The 14,177-nt window shown below is 41.1% G+C and overlaps 1 protein-coding gene across 1 annotated transcript in view; it reads left to right on the forward strand.

The window, feature by feature from the left end:
* LAMB4 (laminin subunit beta 4) overlaps positions 1-14,177 on the forward strand; it is a 146,911-nt gene that overhangs the window by 58,437 nt on the left and 74,297 nt on the right. The window contains exons 18-24 of the mRNA XM_075859410.1: positions 2,544-2,721; positions 4,250-4,393; positions 4,665-4,896; positions 6,330-6,487; positions 7,401-7,622; positions 9,187-9,413; positions 11,760-11,856. Coding sequence (XP_075715525.1) covers positions 2,544-2,721; positions 4,250-4,393; positions 4,665-4,896; positions 6,330-6,487; positions 7,401-7,622; positions 9,187-9,413; positions 11,760-11,856 — 1,258 coding nt within the window. The remainder of the gene's footprint in view (positions 1-2,543; positions 2,722-4,249; positions 4,394-4,664; positions 4,897-6,329; positions 6,488-7,400; positions 7,623-9,186; positions 9,414-11,759; positions 11,857-14,177) is intronic.

Below are 14,177 nucleotides of genomic sequence, written 5' to 3' on the forward strand. Positions count from 1 at the left end.
ACACACCTCACCCTGTCAACAGCGCTACACCCCCTCCCTGTAGATAACTCCATTGGGGCTCCCTCTAGGAGTGGAATTCCCAGGCAAAGCGTTGCCGATGCTCTGCTTGGGGATTACCCTCCTGGAGGAACCCCTGATATCTCTGTCCCGTCAGGGGCTCCTCCTGGACCGGAATCCCCAGCCAGAGTGCTGCCCACACTCAGGCCGGGGATTCCGCTCCTAGAGGAGGCCCCTGACGTCACTGCCCAAATATTGACAGTAATGTCAGAGGCTCCTCTCGGCAATGCTCTGGCCAGGGATTCCGGTCCAGGAGGAGCCCCTGAAATTACTGTCCATAGCCGGGGATTCGGCTCCTAGAGGTGGCCCCTGACGTCAATGTCCGTATAAGGACAGTGATACCAGGGGCTTCTCCAGCAGAGGAATCCACGGCCAGAGCGTCGGCAACACTCTGGCTGGGGATTCCACTCCTAGAAGGAGCCCCAATTTAGCTATCCTCAGGGAGGGGGTGTAGTGCTGTAGACAGGGTGGGGTGTGCGGCGTATTTTCTACGGGGGGGGTATGTGTGGCACTATCTGTAAGGGGTGTGTATGTGTGGCACTATCTGTAAGGGGGGTGTATGTGTGGCACTATCTATAGGGGGTGTGTGGTACTATCTACAAGGGGGTGTATGTGGCACTGTCCACAAGGGGGTGTGTTTGGCACTATCTACAAGGAGGTGTGTGTGGCACTATCAATAGAGTTAACTGTAGCATTATCTACAGAGGGCACTGTGGCACCATATACAGGGGGCACTGTTGCATTATCTACAGAGGGCACTGCAGGGCTTCAAAAGAGACTGTCAGAATCACGATATACTGCAATACATTAGTATTGCAGTATATCATGCAAGCGATCCAACGATCACTGCTTCAAGTCTCCAAGGGGGACTAATAAAAATATTTAAAAATCAGTTAAATAAAGTTTTTTTGTTATGTTCCAAAAAAAATAAAGTATTAAAAGTTCCAAAAAAAAAACCTTTTTCAAATTTTTCCTCTAAATCAATGTTAAAAAAAAATAAAAGTTAACATAACTGGTATCGCCGCATCCGTAAAAGTCAGAACTATCACAATATATTATTGTTTAACCCGCTCGGTGAATGGCGTAAAGAAAATTATGTATAAAAGACGCAAATTGCTGGTTTTTGGTTACCTTAGGCCTCGTTCACACGTGGCAGACATTTTCCGCTGCAAATGTTGGTGCAGATTCGGAGCAATTACGCAACGAATCTGCACCAACATTTGCATATTTGACAGGTAATTCAGACATTGCAGATATCACAGCGGACATGCCGCAGATTTCAGCTTTTGCATTGCAAAGGCTGAAATCCGCAGTGAAATTTCACTTCTTCTCCGCAATGTAATGAGCATGATGCGGAGGGAAAAATTTGCACCGCAGCCTAATTTCCGCACAGTTGTTTTCCACAATGTCTGAACTAAATTTCCTAAAAATCTATAGAAACAAATGAAAAAAACATCTGCTGCAGAATTCCACTACGGACTGTCCGCAGCGGAATTCAACAGCAATTCCGCCATGTCTGAATGTGGCCTTAGTGCTCCAAAAAAATGAAATAAAAAGTGATTCAAAAGTCGCATAGACCCCAAAATGGTACCAAACTACAGCTCGTTTGGCAAAATTTAAGCCCTCACAACACTGAATTGATGGAAAAATGAAAAAGGTTATGGCTCTCAGAATATGGCGACACAGAAGATAATTTTAATTTATAAAAAATTTTTTAAAAGTGGTAAAACATAAACCAAAACCAAAACATATAAATTTGGTATCCCCATAATCGTATCAACCTTTAGAATAAGTTTAATATGTCGTTTTTACCGCCTGATGGATGCCGTAAAAATGGCGTAATCTCTATTTTTTGCCCATTTCACCCCAATAATTGTTTTTCAGCTTCCCAGTACATTATGCGGTAGAATAAATGGTGTCATGAAAAACTACAACTTCTCCCGCAAAAATCAAGCCCTCATATGGCTATATAGACGGAAAAATAAAACATTTTCGTTTTTGGAAGGTGGGGAGGAAAAACCAAAGTGAAGATCTGAAAAAGGGCTGAGGAGGGAAGGGGCTAAAAAGTAAAACTAAACAACAAGACCTCATACAGCTATGATGACGAAAAAATAAAAAAAGTTATAGTTCTTTGAATGCGACTATAGAAAAATGAAAAAAAAAAAAAATAGCTTGGTCATTACGGCCTAAAATAGGCTGGTCACTAAGGGGTTAAGCAAGAAAGTTATTTGTGTATGTTGCTCTATACAAGTCCTATCTTGCTTGCATTCCACTAGTCTCTATGTATGTGATGTCAGTGGAAAGATGTTAAAGGTAATGGAATCTGTGCATGTCGGTCTCGTGTGAGTTGAGACATAATAAGTATAACATCTCACATACCCTGTATATCTTCAGCTAAGTGTCCTTATATAAATACAGATGCAATCAATATATAATAATGTTTTTTATTGATTTTTTTTTTAACTATTATTTTATTTCCCTTACAGCTTGGACTTATTCCCCAGATTGCTTCTGTAAGCAATCTATGTACTGAATCAGAATTAGAAGAATATGATTATTATAACTGCATTGAGATTGCTTCAGATATTGGAACGCAAGTTCTACCGGACGTGTGCGAGAGGCTTATTTTTAGTATGTCGGCTCGTATACACAATGGAGCTCTGAGTAAGTGCCTTCTCTGCTTAGATCTATATACTGCATGTTTGTGCTGCGACAAGACTTTTCTATATTTTAGTCATTTGTGTATAATCCTGATTTTCCTAGTGTTACAGGTAAAAAAAATAAAGTATCAAGAATTTCCCTGCTGTACATTCACCGTGTCTAGTATTCTATCATCTATACATGAGAGGGATAGAACCTTTCAACATTCCACTAGCAAGTGCATTCCGGCCTGATACTGACCCCAATGGCAGACATTCTCAAGAACATTATCTGGAGCACTGCACAGTAAATGAAATAGGAGGCATTACCTCAGGTTATACAGGTTATAGTAAATGAGGTTGCCAAGAAATATATTTAAGAATGAATTCAAGTCATTTGCTTGCCTTATTAGTTAAAACAATAAATGATGGCAGATTTATTGCAGCAAAACAAAATCTTGAATTGTCTATACTTTGCTGTAAATAAAACGTAAAACTTGCAACATGCTATAGTACGTAAACATTTGCTTTTGGGTAGTTATTTATATGGTTTGGTAAATGCACCTACTTTAAACCAATCCATCCTTTAAAAAATATATGACCTATTTACCTATTTACAGATCCAGTCTGCTTGAATGCAATGTATAACCCCAGTTTGTACAAATTAAAAATGATGATTCGAGATTACAATTCACATAAAATTCACTCTAAAATACTGTTACCAGATTGATGTCGGCAGATTGCATCAAACAACTTTACATTGTAAAAAAAACTCCAGTTCAACAACCTCAGGTGTCTCTTTTGGAAAGATTTCCCATTATATTTTTTATTATTAGGATTTTAAGTGTATTTAAATATATATCATGTGAGATACGCTGTGACTGTAAGGGTATGTGCACTCGATAACTGCAATTACGTCTGAAAATACGGAGCTGTTTTCAAGAGAAAACAGCCCCTGATTTTCAGACGTTTTTTGAGAAACTCGCGTTTTTCGCTGCGTTTTTCACAGCGTTTTCGCTGCGTGTTTTACGTCCGTTTTTTGAGCTGTTTTCATTGGAGTCTATGAGAAAACGGCTCCAAAAACGTCCAAAGAAGTGTCCTGCACTTCTTTGACGAGGCAGTCATTTTACGCGTCGTCGTTTGACAGCTGTCAAACGACGACGCGTAAATGACAGGTCTTCGGCACAGTACGTCGGCAAACCCATTCAAATGAATGGGCAGATGTTTGCCGACGTATTGGAGCCGTATTTTCAGGCGTAAATCGAGGCATAATACGCCTCATTTACGCCTCAAAATAGGTTGTGTGAACCCAGCCTAATTTGCTAAGGTATAAATTTTTTTTAATATAAACTAGACCATATAAATTACATGGTGATATGTAGATTATATTCCATTTTTGCTTTGTGAAATTGTGTGATAACCACGTAGGAAATGCAGACTATGTAAAAGTATTTAAAGGTTCTGTTTTGTGCTTGTATTAATATATTCTTATTTTTACTCATTATTTATTGTAGAATAGAAAATATTAGAACCATTATTTCTATCTCTTACAGAGTGCACATGTAATCCAGATGGATCTTCAAGTTCTACCTGCAGTAAGATAGGAGGAAAATGTCAGTGTAAACTCAATGTTGTTGGAAGCTGCTGTGACAGGTGTGCTGTGGGCAGTTATGGATTTGGCCTAAGTGGTTGCCAAGGTATGAAAATCATAGGATATACTGCGGGAATATATTGTAGGGGATCGGGAAACATCATTTTTTCTTAGTATCAAGAACAAGGAAAATTGTTTTGTTTCTGGCCAATAGCAGACCTAGAGCTATAATTTTCAATCACAAAAGACTTCATAAAAACTGTTATGAAGTAGAAATCAAGGTCTCATTCTTCAAGGAAAATCTGAAAACAAGAGGTATAATCACAAACTCATACTTTTTGAAAAATAAAAATGTAAATTTTTCTTCATTTTTTTAGAATGTGGCTGTGACAGCAAAGGGTCAATTAGCACATTATGCGATCAGATGACTGGACAGTGTGCTTGTCGCCGAGACATAGAAGGAAGGCGCTGTGACAGCTGCTTGCCGAAATATTACGGATTTCCAAACTGCCGACCTTGTCAATGCAATGGCAATTCGAAGACATGTGACCCAGTCACCGGTGCTTGTAAGGCCTGTAAGGGATTTACAAATGGGACCAACTGTGAACGGTATGCAACATGGTGTCAGTGTTCAGGTTGTGCATATTGTGACAGTCTTTCTGCTGGTTTCTCTTAGAGAATACGGGCTGCTGAAATAGCTTTTATATTCCGGTAATGGTAGCGGGGCAGTGGTGGCCAGTTATAGCGTGAATCGTTACATTTCTCACTATTTTGGAAACATTCTTTGTTTACATTCACAGACTGAAAACAAATTCTCACAGGTCTGATGGGTGGGTTACAATGTATCTGCATGAAAAGAGCAATCTAGAAAGAGTTCAGTTAGGAGGGGGGTGAGGTGAGCTGTTGCATAGATTGGGGATGTTTGGACAAAAAAGTTTAAAGGCCTGTATAAACTGACCCGATTATCATCACAATTCACTAGTTTCCAAGAAGTTGTATCGATAATTGACCAAGGTGAATGCAAGATCAATAATAAATAATAATTTATCATTGATATTCATGATCATAAAAATCATCATTATTGGGCGGTACTATTGGTAAATGTAAATTCCTCTCGTAGAAACATTAAAGGGGTTGTCCCGGCACTGGGAAGTTTTTCATACTGATGACCTATCCACAGGATAGTATATGATCGGTGGGGGACCCCGCACGGATCCGCTGTTCTGGGCAGCAGATGTTATGCAGTGTTCAGTGCCGGAATCAGACGGCTCCGTACTCTGCATAGCGGCCGTGCTGCAATACTGCAAATATGAGCAGAGCTGCAGTACTACAGCACAATACTGTACTGTGACCAGAACTTCTGCTTCTGGCACGGACATCTGGTGCCCAGAGGCAGCCGGAACAGCTGATCAGTGTGGTTCCGGGTTTCGGTCACCCAACGATCATATACTGTTGACCTATTTAATACAAAGCATTGCTACCTAGCGCATGGCTTTTGTGGGAGTTATTTCTAGACAACAAATATGCTCCCTCCTGTGAAAGTTGTTTTTTTTTGGCCACAATTTTTTGTCATTCATCACTGGTTTGACAAAATCATGGTGTGTAAACATAAGTTGCACAAACTCATCAAAGTAATATAATTATGAAAGAAATAATTTTTCGACATAATAAGAAAGAATATGAGAAGGTTGTCTAAAATGCTGGATAGTAGCACATTTGCACTTTGGGCTTACCATGGAAATTATTCTGATGGCTGAGCCTCAAGCTGTATAGAACCAGCACATAACCACTTTTCATTGCATTGAAAACTTTGTTGTTACTATTGCACATACCTACCATTTCATGAATTAGGTCTAATAAGGTATCAGATCCACTATAAACTTCAGATTATCCTCTGCTGGACCTCAAAGGCTCTTTTGCAGTCCCATCAGAGGATCCTGGTGTAGTTTAGTATTATTATCAATAATATAACGAGATTCAAATTATCATAATTAAATAAATAATAAATAATGATTTATATCCCTTACATCTTATCTCCATAGGTGTCTTGATAATTATTATGGTAATCCATTATTGGGACAACCATGTCGCCCATGCATGTGTCCAGGTTCTCCTACAAGCAATCAGTATTTTGCAGATTCTTGTCAACAAGACAAAGAGACTTTGGAGGTGACTTGCAACTGTCTAGAAGGTTACACAGGTAATTTCCAATTACTTTTATATCAGATCTCGATACATTAATATGTTCATTTTTTACAAATTTTATATTTGAAGATAAGACGCAAGTCTAGTTTTTTCACTGCCTTTGTAACACATTTTAGATATAATGAATTAAGATATTTAATAAACCTTTAGTTACTTCTGGCATGCGGTTAAAATGTGTGTTATAGATAATATTTTATGGGACAGTTGAATAGAAGGTGGACAGAGAGATGATGTTACCTGTCAGATGTCAATGGTCAGGTTAATTTTACACCCATCTACAAAATCAATAATGTGAAATATGAAAAATACATAAAAGAATAATAAATAGAAACCAGCACTGATGTACTAAAATACTACAGCCTATACAAAGTATTAATGAAGCAAAGCAAAAAATAGTTAAAAACTAGCAGTCATTTCTTAATACAAAACTCAATTATGAACAGCATTTCAGTTTAAATCTATGCACAAAAGTTGAATAATTTGCAAACACTTTTTTTTTTTACTTATCTTGCACTGTGTTACTGCCCAACTATTCAGACAGAAACATAAATTAGAAGGGTCGTTCAGGACAGAAAAAAAAGGAATCTGTTCTTCCAGAAATAGCACCACTCTTTTCTATAAGCTGTGTCAGCATAGCTGCAATACCAGACACATCCTGTGGACAAGGGTGGCGCTGTTTCTGCAATGGAAAAAAAAAAGCAGATTATTTTAATCCTGGACAGCCCCTTTAAGCTTTCTGAAGGTTCTCGATGAGCAGAGGGCATTGATCTATTGCACTGTTCTCATGTCTGACAGAAAACCTGTCTGATACTACTAAAATCATAAATACACCTTGAGTTGAGGAAGTTTGTACTATAGATACATACATCACTTAAACTTTGCACTGCATTTTTATTTTTTTTTCTTAGGAAAGAACTGTGATGAATGTCCTGATGGCTTTTATGGAAACATAGAAGAGGGGGAAAAGTGTTTACCATGTCAGTGTAATAACAACATTGATGTAAACGATCCTGATGCGTGTGACAAGGTTACAGGGGAGTGCTTGAAGTGTATGAATAACGCGTATGGCCCTAATTGTGAATCCTGTCTACCGGGTTACTTTGGATCAGGACTTCATCAAAACTGTTCAAGTAAGCATGAATTATAGGGATGATCCTTGGTTTTCTAGTTCTATTAGTCACTTATGTGCCACATTAACATAATACAGTGTGACACTTTAGTGTACTGTACTAGTGCATTTTTCAGAGCCTTGGTTATTTTTCCAGAATGTCCTATCTCCTGTTTGGGTCCTCAAGATAATTTAAGTCTCAGGTGACTTAAAGTCCTTTTACTCGGGCCTATGATCAGGCAAACGAGCGTTCATATGTAAACAAGGCAACGATCAGCCGACGAACGAGCAAACGGTCATTCATCGGCTGATCGCATTGTTTTTGCAGCACTAAATATTATCGTTGTTAGCTACACATCTCCTTGTGTAAACATAGCGATGTGCTGCCGACATGATGGAAATGTATTGGCAAAAACAATCGTTATAACGAACTCTCGTTCCTATACATAACCAATCATTGCTCGTTGTGAAAGGAGCAAACGAGTGCCGATCAACGAGCTGTCTTATTGATCAGCGTTTGTTATCATGGCCCATATTGGCGGTGTAAAAGGACGCTAACATAAAAGGTTCAGACTTTATTTGTTCAAGGAATCCCAGTATCTTTTCTTTGCCATCTAATCTAATCAATCTTTTTATTGTCCAATATTTTTTATCTTCACTATCAATAGAGTCCTGTAATGAAAAATAGAAATTTTTATCCAGTATTGGAATATGGAAAAGTTTACAATTCGATTGTGCAATTCAGACAAAAGCTATTACTTTTCTGTTATCTAATGAAAGAGCAGATTACCGCACCCATAATTAACCAACAATTTACCAACCAAATGATCCCCTTGAACATACATGGGAAAAAATGATGATAAAAGACAGGTCTTCACTACACGTCTCTACAGACAGATTTTATGACCTAAGACCACCACCTGTATTCTAAAACAAATGACCATCATATTGAAAACTGCAGTCATTTTAGTAGAATTACATTTATTCTCACTGCTGTTACTGTAAGTAGTTATTTCAGTTAGAGAATGCACCTAATTTCTTTATTTGAGTTGGTCTCATTTTTAATTTGGAAGGAAAGAACATTTATAATACAACTTTTTGACATTTCTGGCATAGCTACAAGATATTCCATAAATGTCTAATAGGTGATAGTTGCTACTTATTGGAAGAACGGGGGTACCCTGCACACCGTTACACCAAATGAGTCAGCCAACGGCCATCGCTTCCAGGAGGAGATGGAATGGAGAGGCGACTGCACATGTCCATCTCTCTCCATTCAATTCTATGTGAGTTACAGTAACATCCTAGCTTGCTAAGGATATGCCAATCTTTGGTGGGAAAACTTCTAATTCAGGATCATAGAAATCACTATCATCATGGCATAAAAATATGATCCTAGCACTAAATAAACCCCTAATAATCTTCCCTCATTTACTAACACAACTGATGCTAAGAAATGTCCCAGAAGCTTTGCTTATCTATCTACCCTTCTTATATGGCAGTGGAGATGAGTCCAAAATGTCTCTGTTCTATGTAAAAAGTGATGACATATTATTTTAATAATGTTTTCCTTCTTTTTCTCCGAGGCTGTCTCTGCGATCCAATAGGAACAAATGCTCAAAACTGCTCAATTTATGAGGAAGTTGGAGAATGTGTGTGTGACAGAACTACAGGGCAGTGCCCATGCTTACCTAATGTGGTTGGCATTAGCTGTGATACATGTGCTTCTGGATACTGGGATTTTACCAGTGGAAAAGGTTGTAAATCCTGTGACTGTTACCTAAATAATTCCAAAGGAAACGAATGCAATGAGGTGTGAAATGTTCTGATTATGGCATACTTTACTCTGTATTCAATACACTACTGATATGTCCAGAATAATATATAGCATTAACATGCAGTGCCAGCTCCAGGTTTATGTAGGCCCTTGGGCTTCACAGACATAGTAGGCCCCTTTGCGGGGGAACTCACGGCAGCAGTAAAATGTCAGAAAACGTCACTTTGGACCCCCATATAGACGTTAGGCACTGTTTATGCCACATATAAAAGTTAGACCCCCAGTTTGTACCCCCATAAATATAGTGCCCTCTGTAGATAGTGCCACACAGCCCCCCTCTCAGGTAGTGCCACACAGCCCCCTCCCAGATAGTGCCACACAGCCCCCGCCCTGGTAGTGTCACACAGCCCCCCTCCCTGGTAGTGCCACACAGCCCCCTCCCTGTAGGTAGCGCCTTTGGGGTTCCCTCTAGGAGTGGAATCCCCAGCCAGAGCATTGCCGACGCTCTGGCTGTGGATTCCGTTTCAGGAGAAGCCCCTGATGTTACTGTCCATATGTGGACAGTGTTGTCAGGGGCAACCCCAGAGCCATAGTCTTGGGCAGAGCACTACTAGCACTCTGCCTGGGACCAGGGGCATAGCTAAAGGCTCATGGACCCTGGTGCAAAATTCAGCTTGGGCCCCACTACCCCTCCCCAACACCACCAGACCCCTTTTTCACACGCCTATACCCAGCTGCCTTTCCCAACAGACCCCATGAATGCCCCCACAGTATAATGCCCCCATAGCTGCCTCCACAGTATAATGCCCCCATAGCTGCCCCCCACACAGTATAATGCCCCCCATAGCTGCCCACCACAGTATAATACCCCCATAACTGCATCCACAGTATAATGCCACCCATCGCTGCCACATACAGTATAATGCCCCCATAGAGTGTAATGCCCCATAGCTGCCACATTCAGTATAATGCCCCCATAGTTGCCCCATACAGTATAATGCCCCCATACATTAATATGCCCTCCATAGCTGCCACATACAGTATAATGCCCCCATAGCTGCCCCCACACAGTATAATGCCCCCCATAGCTGCCCACCACATTATAATGCCCCCATAGCTGCCCCACAGTATAATGCTACCCATCGCTGCCACATACAGTATAATTCCCCCATAGTTGCCCCATACAGTATAATGCCCCCATACATTAATATGCCCTCCATAGCTGCCACATACAGTATAATGCCCCCATAGCTACCCCATACAGTATAATGCCCCATAGCTGTCCCATACAGTATAATGTCCCCCATACAGTATAATGCCCCCTTTAGCTGCCCCATACAGTATAATGCCCCCATACAGTATAATGTCCCAGTAGCAGTCCCATACAGTATAATGCCCCCATACAATATAATGCCCCCCTTAGCTGTCCCATACAGTATAATGCCCCCTCAGCAGCTACCATATGAGGCCCCCTCCCATTTCCAGTATAATGCCCTCATATGTATGTACCGAATAGAAAAATAATAACATAATTACTTACCTATCTCCGTTCCCACGATGGGTGGAGGAGATCCTTCTGTGAGTGACTCGGCATAGTCACTACATCGCGCCTGCCTGTGCCGAGCTGCTCGCGGCACAGTGAATACTTGAGAAAGGCTCCAGCATTGAACCCGACTGAATGTGCGCCCTGCGGACACAGATTCAGTCGGAAGCTGGACCAGCGCGGTCAGTGCTGTGTGACAAAAGGGGGCCCTGCCTGTGACCGTTGCGACCCCTATAGCCATGCCACTGCCTGGCTGGGACACTGCCTGGGACACTGCTCTGCTCCTAACAACACAGTCCATATATGGACAGTGATGTCAGGGGCTTCCGCAGAGACGGAGTCCCAGAGCAGAGCCGCTAGCGCTCTGCCTAGGACTCCTTCTCTCCTCCTTACATCACTGACAATGAGGCCGTGACGACGGCAGGGTCAGCACCCAGCAGCTGAGTGGGCCCCCCCAAGTGTAGTGGGCCCCCGACACTTGCCCGGATTCACCGGATGCTGACGCCGGCCCTGTTTACATACTACAGTACAGGGTACATTCCTTGAAGTTAAATATTAACATGTAGTAAATAGGAGTAAATGAATTATTAGCAGTGCCTGTTTCTGGAAAACAAAGGAAGGGGATCATGAATGGGGATTCTACAACATACTTCCAAATGCACTAGGATATTCCTTCTGCGAGGAGTCCAAAGCCAGTTCCCTACTAAGGAAGGGTCGCACATACTTGGTTGCTCCATGGAGTCAGCTGAGTGAGCATGGTTGATCAACCACCGATTAGATAAGGTGGATTTGTCATCAAAGTCTAATACTGATTCATCAAATTGCTGTTGTCTTTTTAGCTTACAGGTCAGTGTCTATGTAAACCAAAGTACACAGGAATGAAATGTGACCAATGTGAAGAAAATTACTATGGAAATCCGGCACTTCAATGTATACGTATGTATAAATTTATAATCATTTATAGTCTGTTTACCAAGCAACACCTTATTCTGTCTAGTTGTCTATGGGAGTTATTGCTTCCTTGTCATTATCGTAATGGTTAGACTATAAAAAACCTTACTAATTGTATGCATTTTAGTAAAATATTAATGATAATATTAATTTAAAAAAAAACAATATTGAAAATAGTTTCTTCCCTAGGTTGCAGAAATATAAACTGTTTTGAAATATTTTAAGGTGCTTATGTGTTTTCGTATTCTTAAAAGAGTTTTGCCCCTAAATATTTAAGTCTGCCTGGTTTGTCAACTGTCAGCCCCTTTTCATTTCTGTGCCCTCATTTTAATGGCAGTTAAGCCTTGGGTTAAGAGCAATGACCGTGTAGATCTAATCTTAAATTACTCATCCGCTCCAGGCAGGATGGGGACTATGTAGGTTAGGGCGCGTTCACATTTGTGTTGTGCCTTCAATTCTAGCGGATTCATCATAGGATCACAAGAACGGAAGTAAATGTTTCAATCAAAAAATTTTGTTTTTGCATCAGTTGTGCTCAGTTAGGCTCCATTCCATCAGATTTCTGTTTGTTGTTTTTTTTTTGACTGAAGCAATAGCGTAGTCTGCTGCACTATTGTTTCTGCCAAAAATTACAGAAACCTGACGGAAAGGACCTTTCCGGGTTTCTTTAACATCGCAGTCAATGGATGGCGGATACAAACTGATATGCCAGTATCAGATATGTATCAGTTATGCATTACGTTTAACGGATCTGTTTTTTTTCTGCACATGCACAGACTAAAAATGAAGGCAAGAAAGATGCAAAGATAAAAACGGATGTGTTAAAAACAGAGTATAACTGATGACAAACTGATACAAACGGAAAGAAAAGAGTCTGGTTTTAGGGCCTGTTCATTTCCTTTCCGGGGTTCCATCGGAGGGTTCCATCGGGTGAACCCCGCAATGGAAAGTGAAACTGACAGTACAGCTTCCGTTTCAGTCACCATTGATCTCAATGGTGACAGAAACATCGCTAATGCTTTCCGTTCGTCACCATTCCGGATGGTTTCCAGTTTTCCGACGGAATCAATAGCATAGTATATATATATACACACTAACCAGAGTAGAAAGAGAAGTGGGAGGCTCCGCTGCACAACTGAGCAACAAGACAAGTACATTAGAGTCTCTAGTCTGAGAAATAGACGCCTCCCAGGTCCTTAACTGGCAGCTTCATTGAATAGTACCCGCAAAACGCCAGTGTCAACGTCTACAGTGAAGATGCTGGCCTTCACGGCAGAGTGGCAAAGAAAAAGCCATATCTGAGACTGGCTAATAAAAGGAAAAGATTAATATGGGCAAAAGCACACAGACATTGGACAGAGGAAGATTGGAAAAAAGTGTTATGGACAGACGAATCGAAGTTTGAGGTGTTTGGATCACACAGAAGAACATTTGTGAGACGCAGAACAACTGAAAAGATGCTGGAAGAGTGCCTGACGCCATCTGTCAAGCATGGTGGAGGTAATGTGATGGTCTGGGGTTGCTTTGGTGCTGGTAAAGTGGGAGATTTGTACAAGGTCAGGGATTGATTGGAGCCAATTTCATCCTACAACAGGACAATGACCCAAAGCACACCTCAAAATTATGCAAGAACTATTTAGGGAAGAAGCTGGCAGCTGGTATTCTATCTGTAATGGAGTGGCCAGCGCAGTCACCAGATCTCAACCCCATAGAGCTGTTGTGGGAGTAGCTTGACCGTATGGTACGCAAGAAGTGCCCATCAAGCTAATCCAACTTGTGGGAGGGTCTTCTGGAAGCATGGCGTGAAATTTCTCCCGATTACCTCAGCAATTTAACAGCTAGAATGCCAAAGGTCTGCAATGCTGTAATTGCTGCAAATGGAGCATTCTGTGACGAAAGCAAAGTTACAAGGAGCACCACTAGCGCTCGTCAATTCAGTTGCCCAGCACGGCTCAGTGCCTGATGAAGGTCACCTAGACCGAAACGTCGCACTCTGCCACTGGCATTAGAAACAAAATAAAAAATACCTTTTTTTCTATATTGGTGTGCCGGATACTCTTTTATATTTATGTTTGGGTTGGGCCCCTATCCGTGCAAAACCTCACCCTTCCACGTATCTGGTGCTATCTGAACCTTTACACAAAGGTATTCTATCTGTAATGGAGTGGCCAGCGCAGTCACCAGATCTCAACCCCATAGAGCTGTTGTGGGAGTAGCTTGACCGTATGGTACGCAAGAAGTGCCCATCAAGCTAATCCAACTTGTGGGAGGGTCTTCTGGAAGCATGGCGTGAAATTTCTCCCGAT

Source organism: Rhinoderma darwinii, chromosome 3 (assembly GCF_050947455.1).
Source record: "Rhinoderma darwinii isolate aRhiDar2 chromosome 3, aRhiDar2.hap1, whole genome shotgun sequence".
In the NCBI taxonomy this organism is placed as follows: domain Eukaryota; kingdom Metazoa; phylum Chordata; class Amphibia; order Anura; family Rhinodermatidae; genus Rhinoderma; species Rhinoderma darwinii.